Source organism: Oncorhynchus mykiss, chromosome 12, assembly GCF_057628025.1.
Source record: "Oncorhynchus mykiss isolate SJ-2025 chromosome 12, ASM5762802v1, whole genome shotgun sequence".
Lineage (NCBI taxonomy): Eukaryota > Metazoa > Chordata > Actinopteri > Salmoniformes > Salmonidae > Oncorhynchus > Oncorhynchus mykiss.
Genome location: NC_143033.1, coordinates 35,490,457 through 35,518,453, shown reverse-complemented (window position 1 = coordinate 35,518,453; position 27,997 = coordinate 35,490,457). Strand labels below are relative to the sequence as shown.

Below are 27,997 nucleotides of genomic sequence, written 5' to 3'. Positions count from 1 at the left end.
TTTAGTCACAGGACATTTATATTTTATTTGACCTTTATTTTAACAGGGAAGACATTTTGAGATCTAGGTCTCTTTTTCAAATGCGCCCTGTATAGTACAACATAGATATGCACTAATATATATATATATATATATATATATTTTTTTTTATACAAAAACACAGTCATGGGAAGCACAAAAAAAAACATCACAAATCACTCAGAAAAACAGTTACATTCCTTCACAAATAAGTCCCCAGTCAATACATGATGGAAATTACAAGTAATCACATTAAATGCAAAGTATTTATGATAGACAACCTCACACCCAGTGTATTTTCCAATGACGTGAGAAAGCAATTGTAGGCCTAATCTCACAATATGTGGAATTCCATAATATGACTCACAAGGATTTAATTATACTACAATCTGTTTCTTTAGGTGTGAAGAAACACCACAGCCAGCATAACCTCCTCTACCATGGTATGATTGCATGGCCTAATTGACACCAGATGCATTATGCTTCCATCTTAAACAAATATAATACCACAGAAATGCAATAGTGCTTTTTCTCTTTGATAAATATCTCGCTACATAGAACATCTGCATTGTCATTGCGCCAGTAAAGTGTAAGGAGAGGAGAGCATTGCCATTTCTCTTTGCTAGCCTATCAGTCACCATAATTTCCAATCAGCACACACATCACTCTTGAGACATTGGAAAACCAAAGCCAAGTGTCAGCATCAGCAACCTCCGCTGGTAGAGAAGAAGGAGGGTGGGCATCAGGATCACCACCTCACCCACCCTCGTTTCCCTTTCCACCTGCTAGAGGACCCAGTCTAGCCGTCTTGACGATAGCAGCACCTCTTTCTTTGTCTCACGTCTTCCTTGAAAAACAAGTCTTCTGACCTCAATCGGCCAACCTGTGTTAATAAAGGGTAAATAAAAATGTGTCTCACTCTGAATTAATTGGTTAGTGTCGTGGTCGTGGAGGGTGAGTATTATACCGTTGCCCCACAGTTCGCGGAGAGAGAATATGAACCTCCTTTTTCTCCCCAGTTTTAAGGTCCTGTTTCTCTGTGTCCTGAGTGGTGGGCTCTGGTTTCTCCTCTTTTTTCGTAGAGAGTGTGGTGAGCTCATGTTGTTCCCCAGCATGTGTCCTGTGTTTTCTTGTGTCTCGGTTCACCACTGTCTTCGCACTCTCTTTGTGCTTCTTAATCCGTTCTTTCCTGTTAAAGGTATGTTTTACAGAGCAAGCAATCCCAGACTTCAAATACATACTTTAATTGATTAAACTACAAAGTGTAAATTCTCTATTTAATAGTAATACCATGTCATGGTGTCTTACTTGAGAATCTCAAATTTCCTGTCTCGGAAGTAGGAACTCGTGCTCATCATGTAGATGAATATCATATCGCACGCAAATTTTCCCTGAAACGAAAAACAAACACAAAGCCCAGGTTTAGGTCAAGACATACAATAGATCACAGTAATCAGTATGATATAAATAAAAAATTTAAAAAACACAAGGTTTGAGGTAACTTCTTAGGCCATAGCAAAAACAAAAAAACACTAAGTGTCCTGTGAATGTAAACAGCAGACTTCAAAGAGCTGTCTTCTCTGATAAATAATATGACTAAAATAGGGCACTAAAATCTTATACAAGGGGGCAGAGGGTTTCTGAATCCCAAATGAACCCCTATACACCCAAGGTACTCCTGTAGGTCTGACAGAATTAGATAGGCAAAAGAAAATGTAGTCATCTTGCCAGTGTTGGGGAAGCTACTCTGAAAGTATATTTTAACAACATAATAAACTACCAATTACTTCACACTGGATGAAGTTAAGATACAATAAAGCTACTTAAGAAATAAACCCCTTAATAAAGCCCTTAAGATAAATATAGTTTACTTAACTAAGTTAATTTTTAAAAGTAGTTCACTTCATCCAAACTACTTGGTGAAAAATGTTCATATAAATCTTACATTTCATAGACCACAAATTGCAAGAACAGATCACTTTGTTAACATGTGTTATTTAGCCTATTAAACAAAAAAACATGTCTCAAGTGAGAATTAGGCAGGACTAATGCCAAAAACGAGAGGAAATGATTCCCTACTTCACCCATTTTTTGGTGTGTAGTTCCAATAACAAAAGTAATTAACTACTGAAAACACTACTTAGATTTGAATTTAGTCAGAGAGGAAAAGGCGAAGCGATTGGTTTTACTCGGCCCAAAATCTGTCAACATTTTTTATGGAAGTCAGTGTCGAATTTGGTCAACAAAAAAAATGTATTGCTGATTTGTTACGTGGGGCTCATTTGATTGAATATACGTTTCGTAATGGTTAGGTTGTTACAAATGCACTAATATAAGTGAAGGCAGGCACATGGCATTTCGGCAACTTTGATAAAACGACTATATCGGAGTTGTGCCTGTTATAGAAATAGAGGACTCATCATGGATATAACCCATTTCAGCATGGACATTGCTATTGAGGCCTTCCACCATTTTAAAGTAGACAACTGGGTGGCGATTGCTATGAGTTGGGAGCGAGGAGCCAATGAAGAAGAAAATTGACTACTTTAAAATAGAGCTTCAATGGCGCTGCCCATGCTGTCACGCTATAATGGCACAGATACAAAGATGAGTCCTCTATCTAGCTCTATGACCTGTTATTCACACATATCTGCCCTCTCATCGGCTAGAATGGTCCCACCTGATCTCTCATCCTCCTGCATAACTTCCATCTTTGAGGAGTATTCTATTGTTAGAGCGGTCACCGAATATCTTGTCAATATAATAGGCAATCTTTGATTTAGTTCAACGACCACCAAGGTACTGCAAAATGTAGTTAAATTACTAGTTGATTTACATGTAGTTCATTACTCCCCAACACTGCATATTGCTTAGGCCTACCCAATTGTTTCAGATCTACAGGAGTGCCTAAGCAAGGGGATATGAGCTAGAGATCGATTTGGAATTAAGAAGATTACTCTTTCATTGAACAATGACAGGGGATCGCTCTCTTGTGGTGATATATCAAAATAATTTGATAACATCCAATCTGGCCATGCTACATGACATAGAATCCCAGAGGAATATATTTTGGGGGACCAGTATGTCTATTGGAAACAAATGAATACACAAATCTATTAAAAAAACTTACCATGCCCATAATAGCGAACCCAGTCCCAATAGCTATTACTGTGGGAATGATGTTGAATTTTCCAGCCTGAAAAACACAATAAAGAACATTTGATCTGACAGACTGTAATATGAAAACTATCAACACATTCAAGTAAGTGTAGCAAGAATCACTCTCATACCCGTCCATTCACCATGATATCAAAGCGAATCCCATAGACTTTATATAAAGTCCGGAAGCTCTCTCCAGCTTCATCTTTGTAATACCGGGCATATCTGGAAAACAAACAAATCAGCTGTTTGGAACAGAAATGTCAACAACTGCCTGGTAGAGATAGATCTGAGATTAAATGCAGTAGTTGGAGAGAGCTCAAGCCTTATTAGTTGAAGCTAATACCTTTTCAGAATGAGGGCATGGATTATTATATCTGCTTGAAGTACAATCTGCTTATTAATGCATGTCAAGATGTACCTGAAGTTGTAGCCTGACGTGACAGTGCTGTTTAAGTTGATATCCAAACGAGTAAAGCTGTACTTTGGGTTACACTGTGAGTAGTCCTTATCCAAATCACAGTTCCACTCAATCAGAATTCCAACTGACCCACCCTGAGAGAAAGAGAGAGGGTTAGAGATAGAGAGACAGAGAGAGAGAGTTAGAGATAGAGAGAGAGACAGAGAGAGAGAGAGATAAGTGTTGCTCTAAATATGGAGGATGACTCTATTGCAGTGCTATTCAAGATGTACTTTCTTGTTTCAAATATGTTTTATTAAACACACACAAGAATGGTGTATAGGTATACAAGACAGGTATACAATTCTTATCTAAACATAAAAGAGCATACAACATTAATTCACTCTTGGGCATTAATTCACTCTTGTTCCAATTTATTCTGTATCCCGAGAAGGTACCAAACAAATTGATCACATCAAGAATAGCTGGGATACTAGCCTGGAGTTCTGTTACATAGAGGAGGATGTAATCTGCGTATAGGGAAATCTTATTTAGAGTATCTTTAGTATTATAGCCGTGTATTGCTGCATGAGATCTAATCGTCTGCGCGAGCGGTTCGATAATTAGGGCGAAGAGCATAGGCAACAGCGCACAACCCTGCCTTGTCCCCCTGTAAAGGTTAAATCGGGGCGACAATGATTGGTTAGTGAGTATTCTGGCACAGGGGTTCCTATATAAAAGCTGGATCCAATTTATGAACCCATCTCCAATATTAAATTTCTGTAGGACCTTGAATAGATAGGGCCACTCAACTTGGTCAAAGGCCTTTTCGGCGTCAAGTGATATGACGGCAAGGTCCACGTTGGGTAACCTCTGAGAATACATAATATTGAAGAGGCGCCTGAGATTGAAGAATGAGTTTCTGTTAGGGATAAAGACGGTCTGATCCAAAAGGACCAATTTGCCAATTAAAGTGCTAAGCCTGTTAGCCAGAGTTATTGCTAAAATCTTTTGGTCTGTACTAAGGAGAGATATTGGTCTGTATGACCCTACCTCTTCTGGATCCTTACCCTTCTTATGTATAACTGTAATGAACGCTTCGTCCAAAGTAGAAGGGAGAGCTCCATCCTCATTGGCCTGAACCAACATTTTGTGCAGGTAGGGAGAGAGCATGTTGCTGAATGGTTTATAGAATTCACCAGGGTATCCATCTGGGCCCGGGGTCTTGCCACTCTTTAGAGGTTTAATTGTTTCTCGAATTTCATCAAGAGATATTTCCTTATTCAGGAAGTTAGAATCTTCCTGGTTCAGGGCAGGAAGATTACAGTCCTCCAAAAATGTTTGCATAATTAAGGTGTTAGGATCCGCTTTAGATGTATATAGAGTCTCATAAAACTGCCGGAATCTGTCATTGATGTCTTTGGGGGAAGAGAGTAATTCCCCAGATGCAGATTTAACTTTGTGAATCATTCGGTCACTCACATTTTTTCGAAGTTGTCTGGCGAGTAATTTGTGTGGTTTGTCACCAAACTCTAAATATTTTTGCTTGGCATAGATAAAAGATTTAGCAATTTTAGCTGAGAGAATCTGATTATATTCCAATTTTAAAGAGGTGATTTTTTTATGTTTCTCCATAGATGGATGGCTAGCATTCTCCCTATCCAGTAAGTGAATTTGTCCCTCCAGTTCTTCCAGTTTTCCTCTGTTTTGCCTACTCCTGGCAGCCTGAAATGAGATGATACAGCCTCTCAGATAAGCCTTCAGTGTTTTCCACAATAATGCTGGGGAAGTCTCTGTGTTGTCGTTGGTATCAAAGAAAAATTTAATTTGGTCTTTAAGATATTCACAGAATGTTGGTTCTGTGAGGAGCTGAGGATTCAACCTCCAGACCCTCTCGTTTGGTACAATGTCACCCAATCTCAGGGAGAAGGTGAGTGGACTGTGGTCCGAGATTATAATATCATGATACCTCACATTACAGGTATAGGGGAGTAGTCTAGCATCCAACAAAAAGTAGTCAATTCGAGTGTAAACATTGTGAACATGAGAGTAAAAGGAGTATTCCCTACCCGTAGGGTTAGCGATCCTCCATATATCAAATAAGTTAGAATTTTTTATGTAGGTATTCAAGAATTCGCTTGAATAGGAGGTAGGGGTTCGCCGGGTAGAGGATCTATCCAAATATTGGTCTAGCACACAGTTAAGGACCCCTCCAATGACCAGGTTAGTATGGGAGATATCTGGAATCAGGGCAAGGACTCTTTTGAAAAAATAGGGGTTATAAAATGTTTGGCCCATAGATATTTAGTAGAGTTACTGCGGTAGAGTGGATTTCTCCTATTACGATCACATACCGACCCTCTTTATCCGCAATAGTGGTTTTATGTAGAAAGGGAATTCCTTTCCGTACCAGAATCACTGTGCCTCTCGTTTTGGCAGAGTTAGAGTGATACACTTGCCCCACCCACCTACACTTAAGTCTGCTATGAGAGTTATTTTTCTGGGTTTCTTGCAAAAATATAATATCAGACGAGAGTGCTTTCAAGTGGGCTAGGACCTTGCCTCTCTTAATTAGTTCGTTTAAACCCTTGACATTCCAGGAAGTGAATGTAAGCCCCGCCTTCCCTTTCGTTTGTAGTTCCTATGGTGGCCTGCATAACATGTAACTTGATAAAAAGGTAAGAAAGTGCACCAAACCACCACAATCAGCATAAGTAGCACCTACACCCGAGCAGTATCCAACCCACCCCTCCCCCCAGCAAGCACCTTTACTTCCCACCCTGTACCCCTAATTTCCCCAACACTTACCCCCCCCCCCCCATCAACCCACATTTAACAGGCCAAAGAAGCACGGCGCGACCTCGAACAAGAGGTAAAACATAAATAAAATCCCAACTATACGTTCACCTCTCACTATCCTAGAACTTCTACTAACATATGAACTGAGGAGGCTCCCGCGAATAAAGTGTTCAGTTAGCATCTAATAAACCTAAACAGAATAAGTTGCAACTTAAACATATTGCGCATTTAAGCGTCATCCTGGGTCAATCCCAGAGATAAGCAAGATATAGCCTCACAAGATTATATTTCTAAGCACTGCCGGTCAAAAAATAAACCATCCGCAACCGACATAGTCAGCCGTACCTTTACATACTGTGGGTCAGGAGATCGGAACAAGGATTTGCTAAATTAAACGTTCCCCCCAATATTTTTTATTTTTTTTAAATATAAAACATTTAAAATATATATATATATATATAATAATTTTGCACGCCCAATTTTTCAGTTTTTGATTTGTTAAAAAAGTTTGAAATATCCAATAAATGTCGTTCCACTTCATGATTGTGTCCCACTTGTTGTTGATTCTTCACAAAAAAATACAGTTTTATATCTTTATGTTTGAAGCCTGAAATGTGGCAAAAGGTCGCAAAGTTCAAGGGGGCCGAATACTTTCGCAAGGCACTGTACATACATACACATACATATACATACACAAATACACATACATACACACACATACATGCATACATAAATACATACATACCCACACAAAAAAATCATATATAAAAATATGTATATACATCCATATGCACATATACACATACAAACATTCATACCCCAGAATAACAATCTACACTGATTTAAAATATACACATACATAATACTAAAATGCTAAGAGAAAATAGTAATAAAGTACAAAAAGTAATTATATGTACGCACACCTACACAGCCATAAGCACTACAGAGGGCTGGTGGGACTCTAGTCGGGAGAGCGGCCTACGGCTAGACAAAGGCAGAACGGCACAAAACATCAACTTGCTAATCAGGTGTCTGCGTCTGCCCCTTCCCAACCATCACCCCCATTCCCCTGCAAGCAATAAATAAATGGAATGGTAGTAAGAATAATGTAAGGATTGTAAAATAAATAACGAAACAAAACAAAAATGGGGGAATGTAAGTATATCCATCCGAAGGTGTCAGTGATCAAACCTGGAAGTAAAAATATGCATCGCTCTGAGCACAGCCGGGATGAAAGTGAATTTAACGTTAAATGAGAGCTCTGACCGCCATCCATTGGTCGGCTCAGCGTCTTACATGTTCGGTAGCCCTTGTTGAGCCCGTTTAATACGGGATGGATTCGAGTCCATGAGCAGACCCTAACACACAATGACAAGGCACTCTAACCTGTACGGGGGATTGTTGTACATCCCCGGATAAACTTATCTGTGTCCAAAACCGAGGAGAGCCAAATCTTCTCACCGGAAGGCGGGGTAATTCTTGGTCTTGCAGGGAAGAGCAAGGCTGGGTGAAGATGGAGTTTGTAGAGTTTGGTCATGACATCTCTGTAGTCGGCGCGATGCTTTGCCACATCGGGCACATAATCCTCATAGACACGGAATGGGTGCACTTTATGTGACAGGTTGCCCCTCATTCGAGCTTCACGGAGGATAAGATCCTTGGTCTTGAAACTGTGACAACAGATGATTACTGGGCGAGGACCATGTCTGTCTCGTTGTTTAGTGGGGAGTAGGGCTCCGCTGTGGATTTATTGTCCTTTGGTCGCTTATTACTCGGCATTTTCATATAAAAAGTTACAATCTCGAATTAGAAAGAAACGTTTGTTGTAAAAAGTGCCATAAAGTAGGTTAAATTAGATTATTTCGCAAAAAAGTTGCAGGAGCCTCTCACGCACAGCCGTTCACTCCAACATGCTAACTCCGCCCCCCAAGATGTACTTAATTTTTTAATTTTTTTAAAATTTCTTACCCCTTTTTCTCCCCAATTTCGTGGTATCCAATTGTTGTAGTAGCTACTATCTTGTCTCATTGCTACAACTCCCGTACGGGCTCGGGAGAGACGAAGGCTGAATGTCATGCGTCCTCCGATACACAACCCAACCAGCCCTACTGCTTCTTAACACGCATCCAACCTGGAAGCCAGCCGCACCAATGTTGGAGGCTACACCGTGCACCTGGCAACCTTGGCTAGCGCGCACTGTGCCCGGCCCGCCACAGGAGTCGCTGGTGCGCGATGAGACAAGGAGATCCCTACCGACCAAACATTAAACAGGAAGTACCAAGGACTCGCTCAATACGGAAGTGGTCAGATGACGCGGATGCTACGCTACAGGACTGTTTTGCTAGCACAGACTGGAATATGTTCCGGGATTCATCCAATGGTTTTGAGGAGAATACCACCTCAGTCATTGGCTTCATCAATAAGTGCATCGACGACATCGTCCCCACAGTGACCGTACGTACATATCCTAACCAGAAGCTATGGATTACAGGCAACATCCGCATCGAGTTAAAGGCTAGTGCTGCTGCTTTCAAGGAGCGGGTCACTAATCCGGACGTTTATAAGAAATCCCGCTATGCCCTCAGACGAACCATCAAACAAGCAAAGCATCAATACAGGAGTAGATTGAATCCTACTACACTGGCTCTGGCGCTCGTCGGATGTGGTAGGGGTTGAAAACTATTACGGACTACAAAGGGAAACCCAGACGCAAGCTGCCCAGTGACACGAGCCTACCAGACGAGCTAAATGCCTTTTATGCTCGCTTGGAGGCAAGAAACACTGAAGCATGCACGAGAGCACCTGCTGTTCTGGATGTGTGATAACGCTCTCGGTAGCCGATTTGAGCAAGACCTTTAAACAGGTCAACATTCACAAACCCGCAGGGCCAGATGGATTACCAGGATGTGTATTCAAAGCATGCACGGACCAACTGGCAAGTGTCTTCACTGATATTTTCAACCTCTCCCTTACTGAGTCTACATGTTTCAAGCAGACCACCATAGTCCCTGTGCCCAAGGAAGCGAAGGTAACCTGCCTAAATGATTAGTGCCTACGTCGGTAGCCATGAAGTGCTTTGAAAGGCTAGTCTTGGCTCACATGCAGACGTGGTTTGTCGTCCTCTCGTTTACTTTTTGTGTTTTTCGTCTTTTTTTGTATATATCAATTATATCAATATATCAATTTATTTTTCAATCCCTTTTCCATTTTTAAATTAAATATACCTTCCGGTAACCCGCCACACTCAATGTGACACGGATCCGCTATTTTTTTAAGACCTTATAGCCAGAACCTCCTTCAGAAGCTAGCCATCAGAAGCTAACCAGCAAATTAGCTACTAACTATTTAGTCATTGTTAGCCACTGCTAGCGGCCATTACCTTCTGCACAGGCACCAGCCGTTTTTTTAGCCTGGATAATACCTGCCAGCCTCGGACTGTTTTTCTCCACTACAATGCCAGATTCCTGCCGTAAACCCTGAACCATTACTCCTGATCATCACAGCTAGCTAGCTGCCACCGAGTGACACAGCCCCGAAGCTAGCCCTGAGACAGGCCCACCTCCCGGCCTACTCTGTGATCACCCGGCTACTCAGCCGTTGCCTCCCGGACTCAACACGGCTAGAATCCACTACTCCACCGTATACTTGCCGTAAGCGCTGGACCTTTGCATCGGATCATTGCTGCAAGCTAGCTGCTACCGAGTGGCTATAGTGGCTAACGCTCCTGCCCCGAAGCTAGCACCAGTTAGCCGCGAGCCAGGTGCATCTCCCGGCTAGCAAACGAAATTACTACAACTACAATACCTCTTTCGCCATCTGGCCCGGATCCTTTGTCGACACGGCATCCCGCCGTTATCTATCGGCCCTAGCCCCGAACTCAGCCCCTGTGTGTAGTTAACTTACCCTCTCTGCCAATTCATCACCATTTTACCTGTTGTTGTTGTCTTAGCTGATTAGCTGTTGTTGTCTTACCCGTTGATGTCTTAGCTCGCTCTCCCAATCAACACCTGTGTTTGCTTTAAATCTCTCAAATGTCAATATGCCTTGAATACTGTTGTTTAGGATAGTTATCATTGTTTTAGTTTACTGCGGAGCCCCTAGTCCCACTTTACATGCCTCAGATACCTCCTTTGTCCCACCTCCCACACATGCGGTGACCTCACCCATTATAACCAGCATGTCCAGAGATACAACCTCTCTTATCATCACTCAGTGCCTGGACTTACCTCCACTGTACCCACACCCCACCATACCCCTGTCTGCACATTATGCCCTGAATCTATTCTACCACGCCCAGAAATCTGCTCCTTTAATTCTCTGTCACCAACGCACTTGACGGCCAGTTTTGATAGCCTTTAGCCGTACCCTCATCCTACTCCTCCTCTGTTTCTCAGGTGATGTGGAGGTTAACCCAGGCCCTGCGTGCCCCCAGGCACTCTCATTTGTTGACTTCTGTAACCGAAAAGGCCTTGGATTCATGCATGTTAACATCAGAAGCCTCCTCCCTATATCCATCCTGCCCTGCCTTTCTAAAGTCTTCGAAAGCCACGTTAATAAACAGATCACTGACCATTTCGAATCCCACAGTACCTTCTCCGCTGTGCAATCTGGTTTCCGAGCTGGTCACGGGTGCACCTCAGGCACGTTCAAGGTACTAAACGATATCATAACCACCATCGATAGAAGACAGTACTGTGCAGCCGTCTTCTTCAACCTGGCCAAGGCTTTCGACTCTTTCAATCACCGTATTCTTATCGGCAGACTCAATAGCCTTGGTTTGTCAAATGACTACCTCGCCTGGTTCACCAACTACTTTGCAGACAGAGTTCAGTATGTCAAATCGGAGGGCCTGTTGTCCGGACCTCTGGCAGTCTCTATGGGGGTGCCACAGGGTTCAATTCTCAGGCCGACTCTCTTCTCTGTATATATCCATGATGTCACTCTTGCGGCGGGTAATTCCCTGATCCACCTCTACGCAGACGACACCATTCTGTAAACTTCTGGCTCTTCTTTGGACACTGTCTTAACTAACCTCCAAACGAGCTTCAATGCTATACAACACTTACCCTAGTAAAACTGACTCTCCTACCGATCCTCGACTTCGGCGATATCATCTACAAAATAGCTTCCAATACTCTACTTAGCAAACTGGATGTAGTCTATCACAGTGCCATCCGTTTTGTTACCAAGCCCCTTATCTTCTTATGGCTAGGGGTTCCGCTAGCGGAAATATGTAACTTTCATACATTCACAAGTGCAATACACCAAATGAAAGACAAACTTCTTGTTAATCTACGATTATTTAAATAAACATCAACAGCATCCTCCCGGATACCCTAGACCCACTCCAATTCGCATACCGCCCCAACAAATCCATAGATGACACAATCTCAATCGCACTCCACACTTCCCTTTCCTGCCTGGACAGAAGGAACACCTATGTGAGAATGCTGTTCATTGACTACAGCTCAGCATTCAACACCATAGTGCCCACGAAGCTCATCACTAAGCTAAGGACCCTAGGACTAAACACATCCCTCTGCAACTGAATCCTGGACTTCCTGACGGGCCGCCCGCAGGTGGTAAGGGTAGGCAACTACACGTATGCCATGCTGATCCTCAACACTGGGGCCCCTCAGGGATTTGTACTTAGTCCACTCTTGTACTCCCTGTTCACCCACGACTGCGTGGCCTAACACGACTCAAACACTATCATTAAGTTTTCTGACGACACAACAGCGGTAGGCCTGATCACCGACAACGATGAGACAGCCTATAGGGAGGTGGTCAGAGAACTGTCAGTGTGGTGCCAGGACAACAACCTCTCCCTCAATGGGAGCAAGACAAAGGAGCTGATCGTGGACCACAGGAAAAGGCAGGCCGAACAGGCCCCCATTATAACATCAAAGGGGCTGTAGTGGAGCGGGTCGAGAGTTTCAAGTTCCTTGGTGTCCACATCACCAACAAACTATCATGGTCCAAACACACTAAGACAGTCGTGAAGAGGGCACAACAAAACCTTTCCCCTTCAGGAGACTGAAAAGATTTGGCATGGGTCCCCAGATCCTCAAAATGTTCTACAGCTGCACCACTGAGAGCATCCTGACCAGTTGCATCACCGCCTGGTATGGCAACTGCTCGGCATCTGACCGTAAGGCGCTACAGAGGGTCGTGCGTACGGCCCAGTACATCACTAGGGCCAAGCTTCCTGCCATCCAGGACCTATGTAATAGGCGGTGTCATAGACTGTTTTCTCTGCTACCGTACAGCAAGCGGTACCAGAGTGCCAAGTCTCGGACCAAAAGGCTCCTTAACAGCTTCTACCACCAAGCCATAAGACTGTTGACAATTAATGTTGACTATTTACATCGACATCCCCCAATTTGTTTTGTACACTGCTGCTGCTCGCTGTTTATTATCTATGCATAGTCACTTCACCCCTACCTACATGTACAAATTACCTCAACTAAACTGTACCCCCGCACACTGACTCGGTACTGGTACCCCTGTATATAGCCTCATTATTGTTATGTTATTGTGTTACTTTGTATTATTTTTGTGTTTTATTTTTTACTTCAGTTTATTTGGTAAATATTTTCTTTAACTCTTCTTGAACTGCATTGTTGGTTAAGGGCTTGTAACTAAGCATTTCACGGTAAGGTCTACACTTGTTGTATTCGACACATGTGACAAATAGATTTGATTTGACATATGGTAAGAATGTCTCTGGTTAACTATTGTTTTCTTCTATGCTGGGTGTCCTGCTACACTAACAACCAGAGGTAGTATTTACTTGTAAATGTCTAACCTGACCTTGCTGGGAAGTTGAGGTGAGGGTACGTTATACAGGGCTCTGTGTCAAGCCACTTAATAGAGATCTAACAACTGTTATGTTTCATAATGTTGTTATTATGCAACCATAGTTGTTATTCATTTCAATTTCATGCCTAATGACCGCAGCCTACATGGCAAAAGTCTAATTAAAGGTCATCAAAATAATGGTAATTACCTAACTGCCTGAAAGCAAGCATCATTATGAAATGGACTGAAGGAAGAGAGACCTACATCCCTCCCACACTGCTTGGATAGCATGACGAAGGCCTGAAAAACCTCATTCGGATGCACTGTTAAACTAGAAACCCAACCCTGATTACTGACTGTTTAATGCATTGTATTGAGTGTCTTTCCTGGGTAGCAACGTACTGTATGCTGATAAACCTTTGTTTTTATACAACATTGCTGCCCCTCTATGCCAGCTCTGCCAGGGAAAAAGGTCACCTAACCTCAATGTGACTACTTGGTTAAATAAAGTGTACATTTCAAAACAAAAAGATTGTAAATCTGTACCACTACAGCCATGTCCTGAAAGTCGTGTCCAGTCCTGCTGACCAGGTCTCCCAGACGAAAGATGGGGCAGTAGGGTTGGAGGACGTTGTCATAGGAACATCTCTTTAGATAGGAGTCATTACCGGTGTCCAGAACATTTGACCTGAGGAGAAAGAAGACAGAACAGGACATGTAGCTTTTAGCTATGTGCTTAGTAGTTCAGTATCATACTTCTCCTTGTCTAAATCCCAAAAAGGTCATAGGCCTAAAACATAATAAACTGAGCAGTGAAGTTATCTTATCAGCTTCAAATAACAAGCTTTCTCTTTGACCCTTACTTAGATAAGGAATAGCACAGAGCTACATATCATATCAAGTAACTTTATAGATCAATTACTACATAGTTTAGACATTTTACATTCAATACACACAACGTAATCAAAATATCTACAACTGAAATTATCAATTGGCAGAGGTCTGACGTCTCTGTAATTTCCAGGTTAGGTTTAGAAAGACAATACCAATGTTCTAGCTGATTAAACCTTCTACAACAGCCTTATTGGCATGAGAGCCCAGTGAGCCAATCAGATCTGTTCTAACACCTGTCCAGGGTCCTGCTCTGCTGTCAAGGACGTCTCAGATGACCTCACCACACACACACACACACACACACACACACACACACACACACACACACACACACACACACACACACACACACACACACACACACACACACACACACACACACACACACACACACACACACACACACATATATGGCTTTGGGGGTATATAAATAGAAGGGACTGTGCACCCTCATAGCTATTCAAAGCAGTGCTAGGACATGTATCCCCCACTGCCCAACTCACACATACTTACTGATCTATGTCACTGACACTGACTGTGTCTGTAGAGACAGACAGTCTCTAGGGACTACGTTGAGGTCTGTATGAACAAGCACCACTTAGCACCACTCATAACCACTTACTTGGAGAATTCAAACTTCGGAAACCTGACAAAGTTCTTGATGTAAATTGTGAAGTTTTCTGCCTTGCTTAATAAAGCCTCCCTGGAAATGAAGTGGAAAAGTGTTAATCCAGAGTGACTACCTAATGGTAGATAATCAGGACAAGGTACTTCATGCTGAAGTACATAGGATCTTAATCTTTTGTTGCTGAGAATTTTCCTCCAAAGCAGGAAATGCAAACTTGTAGGGTATTTGAGTTTTAAAACGGCTTCTAAAGTTTGTCATTTCTACTTTGAAATTTCAGACTTGATTTGCCCTTACAAAATAATGTATCAACCACTACAAAAATGTCCATTAGTTCTAATCCACATAATAATTCACATGTCCTGTTGCTGCAGGATTATATTCCTGCTGTAGCAAATTGGCTCAAATTAAGATCCTCAATCTTTAGTGGAGTGTCAATGCAAAAGTGAGTATTTCATTATTTTCAAAGCAAAAGAGGATGAATTCTCACGAGGGTTTCCGGACCGTCTCAACGGGACACCAGCCATGTATCTCACAGGTCCCTGTAGAGTTTAAACACAATCCAGTCTTTACCCCTGCAGGGAAAAGCAAAGATCCCTGTCAACATCCTGGAAAGACATAATATTCTGGGTGGAAATTAAGGGGAATGGTAACACGTAGGAGATCCCAGAGTTGAATCATTTTAACATGCAAAATAGATTTTTTTAAATGTCAATATCAAGGAATTTTTTAAGAGAGACGTGTCCAATTCCAACCCTGGTGATTCTTATACACTTCCTAAAAATGTGTGGTAATGTGCATTTAAGAGAAATGTGACCATAACCAGTGTTAATCTGTAAATAAATGTTATCTTGGAAATTGAAATTGAAATGAGATAGACTGCCCCAGTTGACCATATTAGTCCTTACCATTGCCAGCTATTACCACTTCACCCTCGGCACAATCCTCATTGTTTACACATTGGCCATCTGGCACCTTAGGGCTCTGGAGAAAAAAAGGACACGTTGCTGTAGTTCAAAATGCAAACCTGTATTCAAAGCTGTGTATTGAAGAGCCTAGAGACGACGGCAACATACAATAGCATGGTGAACACAATAGGGAGTATCATTTGAATACTAAAGCTATTTAGTATACACAATGTTATTGGACCAGTGAACAGTGCCACATCGCCCCCTTCATACTATGAACATTTTTATCATTTTAAATATAATTAATACATTTTTCATAACTTTTCTGAAAATCATCATAACGGCACCGAAAGCCTACTATAATATCAAATAAGCAAGGTCAAGGTCAAGGTCAAGCCATCTCTCTCTGGGGAAAAAACTGTTGGGCCTACTAAGGCATCATAATTACCTGCTATAAGCAGTTTGGATTCTGACATCCGCCCCAAATTACCAGTCGATTTTCTGTTTACTTTGCCATATATGGTGAGAATACTTGCATCATCAATGCAGAGTTTAATTTCCTTGTTCGATTGGATCATTAAAGTATTCCTATCTCAGCTGCACAGTCATCCAATCTCTATCTCAGAATTGGAGGATCTTTCAAAATAAAGTCAATTAACAAGATTTTTGTCTCGATTACAGTAATACAATATTGCTTTCACTCACCTCAGCACAGAACCCAAGCCTCTGATTTGGAGTCTCGAGGTAGTTTGTAACAATGAAGAAGACTTGTTCACCCTGAAAATCAACAACAAGCTAAAATGTTGGACACTATACTTTCCTCGGTCAGGTTAGTTAGGGGACTGTGTATTAATTGTACAAAATCAAAGCCCTAAATACATATTAATTTATCAAAGCTTTTAATGCCGCATGCTTAAATGTAAATAGCACAGCTTCTCACTCCATATTAATATAGCCTTACAAAATGAAGGAGATCTGACTGGGCTCACCATGTGGACAAGAGCAGACCTTTCTATGTAATCTGTTTATCACTGAGTCGCTAAAGGTTAAGAGAATTATAGGAATTAGACTTGGGGAACAACCCTCTCTCTTTTATTTAACAGGACAGATGAAATGGTTTGTCCCTTGAGGAGAAAAAAAGACTCAGTAGTTTGTAGTTAAAATGTACAGTATATAGCGAAAGGTGTGATTTTCCTATTGCTCTATAGCCTGCAAAGTATAATGTCCAATGACCCCAATCATTGCCTTTTCCATGACCTTACAAAATGCACATTATTTAAAGACATCAGACGTGTTCTTGATAATAATTGAAGAGCACACTAAATACATGGCAACTTATCATATTCTAAAACTGTATGTTCAAAATAGCTGACAGACATGCTTTATGCCAGTGTTTGTAAAAGTGTACTATTCTCATGGCATGGTCAGATATACTGTCTCTATTGATGTGATATAAATCTGCATGTGGTGTCATGCTATTTAAAAAACTATTTTGGTGTGATTGAAAACTGATGAAAGTGAGTTAAGACCCCGTAAAAATGTGACTCATTGTACTTGAAATATACAACCAATGACTTGCTGTATCACTGATGAGCTTCAGCTTCAACACAAATAGAATTGAATGAATCATCTAGCAGTAAAGCTGTGTACTGCGCCAGCTTTAAAATCTCCCCAAAAGTTCCCGGATCTCACCGTTGGAGGTATGACATAATCCTCAGCCCCCCATAGGTAAAGTCCAGATTCTGTGCTGTTGGTCATGACCACTCCTTTCAGCTTGGTGATGACAGAGCTCTGGACGGTCTCTTCCCTCGATTGGTACCCCTTCTTATACACTAAGACCCACCTGAGAATTGAAATGCACCGGTTATTGATTGATTGATTTCTTACATTTAGTCTAAGCCGCAACTTTAAAAATATATATATATTTATATCGTTCTAACTCGGTCACATTTGAAAATGTTGAGCCGTTGTCAGTCGCATATAGAAATTACATTGATGGTAATTTGAACAAACTTTGAACAAATTACAGTTTGGGCCTAGTGCCCTGGAAATATTAAAGCTTTCATTCATGTGCTGAGTCATAAGACATAGAAATGTCAAGTGCACTCTATAACACTGTCTATATTGTATGATAAAAAAATATATATATAAATATATTATTTTATACTAATACAATTGTTCAGAGAAAGGGTATTTGTTTAACAAATAATATAAAAGAAGTCTCAAAAAGATAGTATCCCCTGTTTTAAATACTCCAGCAGGGCCCTTGCGAGGATAACGACACTGAGCCTTTTTCTAAAATGTTTTATGAGATTAGAAAACACATTGGGAGGGGTCTTAGACCATTCCTCCATACAGAATATTTCCAGATCCTTGAAATCCTTCATCTGCACTTAAGCCTTATGGACTGTCCTCTTCAATTCAAACACAATGGGGTTCAAGTCCAGACCCAGTTAGTCCATAACATTCTGAAACCATGTTTCTTAAAGCATGGCCAGATCGTGGTTGTCCCAGGGTTATTTTGCATACAAGCTTTCCACAATTTCATTACTTTAGCATAAGATTTTCTGTAGGTTTCCTCATGGTTCTATTTAAAGTCATGTTCTCAGAACATTCAGAGAATGTTAAGAAACAATGTTCTTCTGTGGGAATTTCAGTACTACAGAATAACGTTTCCTACAGGTTTCCTCATGGTTCTATTTAAAGTCAAGTTCTCAGAATGTTCCGAGAACGTTAAGAAACAATGTTCTTCTGTGGGAATTTCAGTACTTCAGCATACCGTTTTCTGTAGGTTTCCTAATGGTTCTATTTAAAGTAATTTTCTCTGAATATCAAGAGAACGTTAAGAAACAACGTTCTTCTGTGGGAATTTCAGTACTTCAGCATACCGTTTTCTGTAGGTTTCCTAATGGTTTTATTTAAAGTTATTTTCTCCGAATATTCAGAGAACGTTAAGAAACGATGTGGGGATTTCAACACTGAGGCATACCTGCTGGGAACACACTCATTCAATCAATGTTACATCCACGTAATTTCAATAAAATTACATTGTACCAATGTGAAATAGACGATGAATTGACATCTGTGCCCAGTAGGTGATGTTTTACGCAGGTTTCCTCATGGTTCTATTTAAAGTCACGTTCCCAGAACATTAAGAAACAATGTTCTTCTGTGGGAATTTCAGTACTTCCGCATAACCTTTTCTGCAGGTTTCCTAATGGTTCTATTTAAAGTCAAGTTCTCAGAACATTATGAAAATGTTCCATAAAAACCACAATAAAACATTAGTAACGTTCAAAGAACATCCTAAGAATGTTATTTAAAAACATAAACATTCTGTTCTAGCCTAGTGGCTAGAGCATTGGGCCAGTAACCGGAAGGATGCTGGACTGAATCCCTAAGCTGACAAGGTAAAAATCTGCCATTCTGCCCCTGGGCAAGGCAGTTAACCCAGTGTTCCCCAGGCGTCGAAGATGTGGATGTTGATTAAGGCAGCCCCCTGCACTTCTCTGATTCAGAGGGGTTGGGTTAAATGTGGAAAACACAGTTGGATAACTGACTAGGTATCCCCCTTTCTCAGCGTTATAAGAATATTTTAAAGATAAATACCCAACGCAGAGACAGAGTACGAGAGGTCAAGAGGATGAGAAGTCAATAGAATTAACGATCAATGGAAATAGTGTTTTTTCTGCAATAGGGAATTATTTTTTAATGGGTCAGAGACATAGGAGGAATTTGTCTACACAATGAACCTGAAATAGGATACTTGTTATTTGGCCATTGGCCCAGTCGCACTGCACGGCCATTGGCCCAGTCGCACTGACTTCTAATTGGTCAACCACAGGCTAGGGCTGGGTTATAAAACTAGATCCTGTCCCTTTGTTCTGTGGAGATAATCACAGGAAAGAACCACAGGAGAGAATGGCTAGAAAGAAGCTATCAGGCCAGGCTTTTCCTGGTTAAATAAAGGTTAAATAAAACATTTTAAAAGGATCACTGGAGAGCATCACTGAGGACAGGGGAGAACGACCATCTACTTCCAATCATGATTTGTCCTATTTGAATAAACCTATTTTCCTCCCCTATTTTGTTTTGGGGTCTGTGTTATTAAAGAATAACATCAACTGCTAAAAGTGTCAACAAAACTCTCTCTATCTCAGGGGTTCTCTAACTTTTTCACTCAGCCCCCCCATTCAGAATTGTGAATCATCAGATTTCAAGTTTATTTCCTGCAATTCTACACATTTTGTTATGGGGGCAGAGACAATTTTGCAGTTTCAAAGCTAATTTTCTTGCATTTTTAATTCTATACATTTTACCATGTCTAAAGTGTATTCATGGGATATTTGAGTGACTCAAACACTACAACAAAATCTATGGGCTAAAAACTCACTTAAAAAATGTTAGCTAACATGGACTAGATGATCTGGTATGCAATGACTGACATTACATGAGGAAAACTGATGATGCACTACCCAATTTCTAAATTGCACCAAATGCAATCTACTATTACAACTTTCAAGAGTCTGTTGAAAGCCGGACTGAGTTCCTTAAAAATCCATGTTAAAAAAACACTAATTGGCCACACTTGATCTTAATGAGTGATTGTTTCCTTTTGAAGTTTCCATTTGAATAGACTGAAATGAACAGCTTTGTATGAGTTAAAAAAGATAGCATGCTTGCTCCATCCTGGTGGTGCAGTGGACTAATGCCATGGAGCAAATTAATTTATGTGTCCTATCTGTTCAAAACAGTTAACCTAAGCATCCCAGGAAAACTTTCAGGGAATCATAGTAAAACATTCTCAGAACCTCCCTGCTACCTAAAGATGTACATTCCCAGAAGAGGTGTATTTTACCAGAACCAATGGGAAACCAAAAATGGACCTTCTGACAACTTCCAAGGACCCAAATGTGCTAGCTGGGGAGACTGAGATGGCCATTGCAAAATGCTGATTTTGTGGTCAATAAAATTTTTTTTTGTGGATTTCTGGTGTGTGCAAAAACCCACCACTGATAAGCGTGGCCAAAGAGCTCGATATTCGTGTCACATGACCATAGCACTGGTTCCAATCAAAGTGCCAATGCAGTGGCAACCCGTCATTTAGGGAGTTTTGAGCCCCACCTGTTTAGCAAAAGAAAACAAATCTGTTTGCAAACAATGTAATAAAAAACAAATTTGAGTCAATAAAGCTGCATACAAACATGGTCTCTTTTTGTAAGAAAGCTCCAAAATGCAGGTGTTTCAGCCTAGCTCAATGCTTTCTGTAGTGGTGGGGCAGCCAGCAGAAAATACAGAGCAAAGGGGTTGATAATGTTCTCTAGTTGCGCCATGATTGGCTCAGTGTTCTGTCACTCATGGGGACACTTCATCACGGCAAAATCTACGGGTAGAGCTCGAAAATTCAAGCCCCTTGGGTGCTGCCATAGATTTACATTAAAAGTGTCCATCCAAGAAGGCTCAAGGTCAATGGCCACAGATAAAATTATGTCAAATCACGTTATGTAGCTTTGATTGGACATGTCAACATCATACTTTCACAATCTTAGCTAGCAAACTAGACAAGCAGTCATCGTCATGAATCAAGTCGATAATCTACCGGCAAATCCTTTTCAAACCTTGTCATATAAAGAGAAATTATAAATTAAATATACTCATCGGCCATTGGACATAAACATTACACAACAAGTTTGAAATTGCTAATTCAACAATGAGTGGTTAGGAAGGAATCAGTGGCTAACTGCAAGTGTTGCAAAGCAATCACTAGCCTGCTATTCAGTGGAGAGGGTGTGTGGTCCAAGTCTGGGGTCTCTTTTCCAAGCTTAAAAGGATAAACATTCACATTCAACGCCATGGGCCAGAAAATGTTGAATACATTGGCTATGCTGTCAATCCAGCATGACTTCTGCCGTGCTCAAAACAACAGGAAACTCGGAAATTGGCAATCTCAGACTTCAGTGAGTTCAAGACAACTGGGAACAAAAAAAAACGAGCTCCGAAAGGGAAAATACGTTTTGAACAGTAATCCAACTCGGAGTTCCAAGTCGGGAACTCTAGCCTCTTTCTGGAGATCACTGACGTCATGATTCAACCTTGTTTTTTTTCTCGAGTTCCCAGTTGTCTTGAAAGCACCATAAATCAAAATAATGCCAGACTTTGATGACAAAGTTTGATGACAAAATTTGCCCACAGAAAGACTGCCGCACCACCTTCCTGTTCAAGTGAGCACAGCACAACAAGGTGATTTCAAAAACATATTGTATGCTGATGCATAAATTATGTAATATGCCAGGGAGATATGTATATTGTAGCTAAGAAAGTAATACTAAGTGTATGTTGTATAGTAAGTTTCCCATGTGCCTCACCCTAATAACTTGGTCATTTTCCCCCACATAACTTAGCCTACTGTTCTGACTTGGTGGTGCACATGTAGCCTATAGCCTGTTTTATAGAAATTACATCATCGAATATTGTAAGAGCTTTCATTGTCTGCTTATCTGCCCCCTTTATTTATCCTACGGTTCCTACTTGGTGTACAGGGAGAGTACTGTCAGAACAGCCCAAAGTTATGAATTCTGTCGCTGTACCTTTGAAAAGTGCTGAACAAATAGTTATATTGACTGCGTCCATCTTAGCTTGCTCATTAATGAATTAATCAAAATTATGAATTGCCTCTTACCTGCTCATCATTCCATTATGCCATAGTTTGTACATCTAAATTGTCAGTAGAAACCCTATTGGTCACCAATATCAGCTATATTTTTTAAAAAGGCAGTAAAAATAAAAATAAATGTTTTTATTTCACCTTTATTTAACCAGGTAGACTAGTTGAGAATAAGTTCTCATTTACAACTGCGACCTGGCCAAGATAAAGCAAAGCAGTGCGACACAAACAGCAACACATAGTTACACATGGAATAAACAAACATACAGTTAATAATACAATAGAAAAATAAATAACAATTATATTAATAATAATAAATACATTAAAAATGTAAAATTATATATACAGTGTGTGCAAATGAGGTAGGATAAGGGAGGTAAGGCAAAAAATAGGTCATAGTGTCAAAATAATGACAATAAAGAAATTAAACACTAGGGTGATAGATGTGCAGAAGATGAATGTGCAAGTAGAGATGCTGGGGTGCAAAGGAGCAAAATAAATAAATAACAGTATGGGGATGAGGTAGTTGGAAGGGCAATTTACAGATGGGCTATGTACAGGTGCAGTGATCTGTGAGCTGCTCTGACAGCTGATGCTTAAAGTTAATGAGGGACATATGAGTCTCCAGCTTCAGTGATTTTTGCAGTTCGTTCCAGTCATTGGCAGCAGAGAACTGGAAGGAAAGGTGGCCAAAGGAGGAATTGGCTTTGGGGGTGACCAGTGAAATATACCTGCTGGAGCGCAAACTACGGGTGGGTGCTGCTATGGTGACCAGTGAGCTGAGATAAGGCGGGGCTTTACCGAGCAAAGTCTTATAGATGACCTGGAGCCAATGGGTTTGGCGACGAATCTGAAGCGAGGGCCAGCCAACGAGAGCATACAGGTCACAGTGGTGGGTAGTGTATGGGGCTTTGGTGACAAAACGGATGGCACTGTGATAGACTGCATCCAATTGCTGAGTAGAGTGTTGGAGGCTATTTTGTAAATGACATCGCCGAAGTCAAGGATCGGTAAGATAGTCAGTTTTACGAGGGTATGTTTGGCAGCATGAGTGGAGGATGCTTTGTTGCGAAATATGAAGCCGATTCTAGATTTAATTTGGGATTAGAGATGCTTAATGTGAGTCTGGAAGGAGAGTTTACAGTCTAACCAGACACCTAGGTATTTGTAATTGTCCACATATTCTAAGTCAGAACCATCCAGAGTAGTGATGCTGGACAGGCGGGCAGGTGCGGGCAGCGATCGGTTGAAGAGCATGCATTTAGTTTTACTTGCATTTAAGAGCAGTGTTAACAGCACGAGGTCTGAAGATAGATGGGGGGGCAATCAATTCACATATGGTGGGGCAGAAGGTGGTCTATAGCAAGTGGCAACGTTGAGAGACTTGTTTCTGGAAAGATGGATTTGTAAAATTGTTTGGGCACAGACCTGGATAGTAGGACAGAACTCTGCAGGCTATCTCTGTAGTAGATTGCAACTCCGCCCCCTTTGGCGGGGGGGGGGTGGAACTAAAGGGTTAGCTAAGGCATACTGAGCAGGGCTAAAGGCTCCACAGTGAAATAAGACAATAATCACAAACCATGCGTAGCTGAGTGATCATTATGGTCCAGTGAGTAGCTAAGCAGGCTGGAGACACGGCGATTCAGACAGCTAGCAGGCCAGGGATAGCAAGCTAGCAGAAGGGCCTTAGAGGGACGTTGCGACGAAAGAAGTCTGTTGTAGCCCCCTCATGCAGTTACGTCGGCAGACCAGCCGAGATGGATCAGCGGGGCTCCGTGTAGTAAAAGGGTCCAGGCCAATTGGCAAAATAGGTATAGTGGCCCAAGAAATTCTCCAATGGGCCTCTTGAGCTAACAGTCCGATATGCTCTAGACAGCCAGCGGTCCACGGCTATCAGGCTAGCAGATGGACTATTCAGGGGATGTCGCAATTGGGGTGCCTGTTGAAAAAACCCCTCAAGCAGATTACGTCGGTAGCATAGGCTAGCTCCAGGCTAATTGGTGCTTGCTTCGGGACAGAGACGTTAGCCATGAGTTTACACTCAGATAGCAGCTAGCTAGCTGTGATGATCCAGGTGAAAAGGTTCAGAGCTTGCGGTAGGAATCCGGAGATATGGAGAAAAATAAGTCTGATATACTCTGGTTTGAATTGCGCTGTGTAGACTGGCAAGAGTTGTCTGGGCTAAAGGTTAGCTGATGTCCGCTAGCAGTGGTTAGCTGACTAGTAGCTAGTAGCTAGTTAGCTGGCCAGCTTCTGTTGGGGTTTCCGGTTCTGAAGTAAAGAAAATAGCAGATCCATACCACATTGGGTGAGGCGGATTGCAGAAGGGTATGTTGAAGTTGAGGTTAAGAAAAATATTAAAAATATAAGCGAAGAAAAAAGATATAAAAAGATATATAGACGAAGACAAGACGAAGACAAAAGACGTCTGTCTGCTACACCATCTTGGATGCTTTTAGAGGCTGAAATGAGGCTGAATGAACTGTTTCACTGCCAGATAAGGCTCCGCTGACAGCCAGGTGTGGCGGTGGTAAGGATTTACTCCATGGTGCTGAAAAGAAAGCTCTGCTGTTGGGACAGCTTTATGTAGGGCCTAACTGTTTGTGGGCACCGTTTGTCACCGTTATAGTACAATTCTGTTTAGTGTTGTGTTGTGTAGTGGCTTTGCTGACATGCTAAAATCGGCACTGTGCCAATGTCATTTTGCAAACTCCAGGCGGTGCTATGGTCAGATGACATGAAAAAAAAAAGTTTTTCGGCCAAGCAATCCAATGGTAGGGTTGGCCTTTGAAAGAACAATGGATATGCAGAAAATACCTCGTCCTTACTATGAACTATTTCCATTTACCCAAATTGCAATTACTTTGATATTTGTATAAAATTTCACTTTCCCACATTTTGTTATGTTACAGCCTTATTATAAAATGTATTAAATAAAAAGTTAAATAAAGGTTACATTTACTACAAATAAAAAACTAATTGGACATGATTTGGAAAGGCACACACCTGTCTATATAAGGTCCCACCGTTGACAGTGCATATCAGAGCAAAAACCAAGCCATGAGGTCGAAGGAATTGCCCGTAGAGCTACGAGACAGGATTGTGTTGAGGCACAGATTTTGGGAAAGGTACCAAAACATTTCTGCAGCATTGAAGGTCCCCAAGAACTCAGTGGCCTCCATCGTTATTAAATGGAAGAAGTTTGAAACCACCAAGACTCTTCATAGAGCTGGCCGCCCGGCCAAACTGAGCAATGGGGGGAGAAGGGCCTTGGTCAGGGAGGTGACCAAGAACCTGTTGGTCAATCTGTCAGAGCTCCAGACTTCCTCTGTGGAGATGGGAGAACCTTCCAGAAGAACAACCATCTCTGCACCAATCAGGCCTTTATGGTAGTGTGGCCAGATGGAAGCCACTCCTCAGTAACATGACAGCCCTCTTGGAGTTTGCCAAAAGTCACGTAAAAGACTCTCCGACCATGAGAAACAAGATTATCTGGTCTAATGAAACCAAGATTGAACTATTTGGACCGAATGCCAAGCATCACGTCTGAAGATGACCTGGCACCATTCCTACGGTGAAGCATGGTGGTGGCAGCATCATGCTGTGGGGATGTTTTTCAGCAGCAGGGACTGAGAGACTAGTCAGGATCAAGGGAAAGATGAACAGAGCAAAGTACAGAGAGATCGTTGACGAAAACCTGCTCCAGTGCGCTCAGGACCTCTGGGGCGATGGTTCACCTTCCAACAGGACAACGACCCTAAGCACACAGCCAAGATAACACAGGAGTGGCTTCAAGTCAAGTCTATGAATGTCCTTGAGTGGCCCAGCCGGAGCCCAGACTTGAACTCAATCAAACATCTCTAGAGAGACCTGAAAATAACTGTATATCCAACTCGACAGAGCTTGAGAGCGTCTGCAGAGAAGAATGGGAGAAACTCCCCAAATACAGGTGTGACACGAGCTTGTAGCATTCAATCTTCAATAGCTCTTACACACTTTGTGTAAGACTTTGAACATTATATATTCTGAATCGGGGAGGATGGACAAAAATCTATACCTTTTATTTTTTTAGATGTATTTTATTTATTTTTGCTTTCAATTTTCAATAGCTCTTACCATGACTATGAAAATGATATATTCTGAATTGGGGGAGAATCGACACAAACCCACAGGTTTTTCTATTGAAAGTTGTTTTCCTTTTTTTTGTTTTTCTATATCGAGTTTCAATAGCTCTTACAGAACGCGTGCCATGACTATGAAAATTACAGCTTCAAAATCGTCAGTCAGCGGCGCAGCGGTCAAAGCCACTGCATCTCAGTGCTAGAGTCGTCACTACAGACACCCTGGTTCGAATCCATGCTGTATCACAACCGGCCGTGATTGGGAGTCCCATGCGGCGCACATTTGGCCCAGCGTCGTTCGGCTCTGTCCGGTGTAGGCTATCATTGTAAATAAGAATTTGTTCTTAACTGACTTGCCCAGTTAAATAAAAAAGATGTACTCCCTAGCCCTCTGTTTCATGATGACAGTTTGAACGACCTCAAAGACACCCAAGATGTACAATTAAATCTACTGTAGTTGCGACTTTGTATCTAAATAATGATTGGCACTTTTAATACATGATTTAGTACATTATTTTTACGTCGCGAGCATGCAATACAATAAAATAAAACATGCACCTCACCCGATCACGTATAGCAGCACACAGATCTGAAAAACTCTAAATGAGATTCCCAATTTTCTGTTTTCAGCGATGACATATTTTTCTGTTTTAAAATTAAGGAAACCGAGGAAAAAGATTCTCCAAGTCAATTCGCCCATATTCCTGTCACCAGACTTCGACAGCCGGGTGACTGCGCGTGTGAGAATGACAGCACTGAAGTCAGTGGCAATTGCATGGGCTATCATTAGTCAATTTATAAGAGGCTACTGCCATTCCAATGACCTAGCCCTAGGATAACCTACCATGAAAGCTGTTTAAGTTTCTGCTTTTTCTGCAAAAATAATTTATAATTATAATTCATAGGTCTGATCTCAGATCAGCTAACATTAACAGGTTATTCTAGGAATTAATATATTTCATGACTGCCTATCTCAAACATGACCCTCTATGACCCACTACTATCTCTAGACTTCATCGCTAAAAGAGTGCTGTTTTAATGCACTTTATTTCTGTCAATAAGCATTTAGAATATCTCTAGGTATAGACTAAAACAACATTAATTCCTACAAGCTATCAAATATTAACAAGAGCAGCACTCTGCTGGTCTGGGCTGGTAAAATAAAATTTTAAATGGAGTAGCTAATAAGAGCGAAAGTAAAAATAGATCCTGGGTAGGTTACCCGACACTGGTTAGAGTGGAGTGGGGTTGTGAGAGTTATTTCCTCACACCTTGGATTGAAATGTGGGCCAGGATAGGGCTGGCCCAGTCTGGGTAATAACCTAAATTATGTATATTCTAACAAGCAATATGGTGTTAGGTCTAATTAATACAAAAACATTGTGCTCATTAGGCCTAGCCCATGTGTGTGTGTGTGTGTGTGTGTGTGTGTAATATGATATTGCAGACTGCTGGACTGGGTCACCTGAATTGCAGTACCATCTCGATCAGTCTCATTTTATTTATAGGCTATAATCCTTTTCACAACAATATTTCTCACACAAAATACTATTGTAAATCTCCCAGACAGTCCCACACTAATTTCAGAATCAACTACTTCCACAGACT

The 27,997-nt window shown here is 41.4% G+C and overlaps 1 protein-coding gene across 3 annotated transcripts; it reads right to left on the bottom strand.

Annotated features, from left to right (window-relative positions):
- Positions 1–5: 5 nt before the first annotated feature.
- On the bottom strand, positions 6–27,633 carry LOC110537497 (P2X purinoceptor 5). Of its 3 annotated transcripts, none has more exons than XM_021623573.3 (13): positions 26,953–27,633; positions 17,297–17,447; positions 16,310–16,381; positions 15,605–15,680; positions 15,187–15,271; positions 14,694–14,774; positions 13,724–13,865; positions 3,599–3,732; positions 3,309–3,402; positions 3,149–3,214; positions 1,327–1,409; positions 986–1,207; positions 6–901 (listed from the first exon to the last, which is right to left on the bottom strand). In XM_021623573.3, the coding sequence occupies exons 1-13, from the start codon at positions 27,174–27,176 to the stop codon at positions 889–891; spliced, it is 1,443 nt and encodes a 480-aa protein (XP_021479248.1). In that variant the 5' UTR covers positions 27,177–27,633; the 3' UTR covers positions 6–888. The 3 variants fall into 3 exon arrangements, with proteins under 3 accessions (XP_021479248.1, XP_090048479.1, XP_090048478.1); XM_090192353.1 differs by lacking the exon at positions 26,953–27,633 and adding an exon at positions 20,615–20,747; XM_090192352.1 differs by lacking the exon at positions 6–901 and having other exon boundaries at positions 952–1,207.
- Between the last annotated feature and the right edge of the window lie 364 nt (positions 27,634–27,997).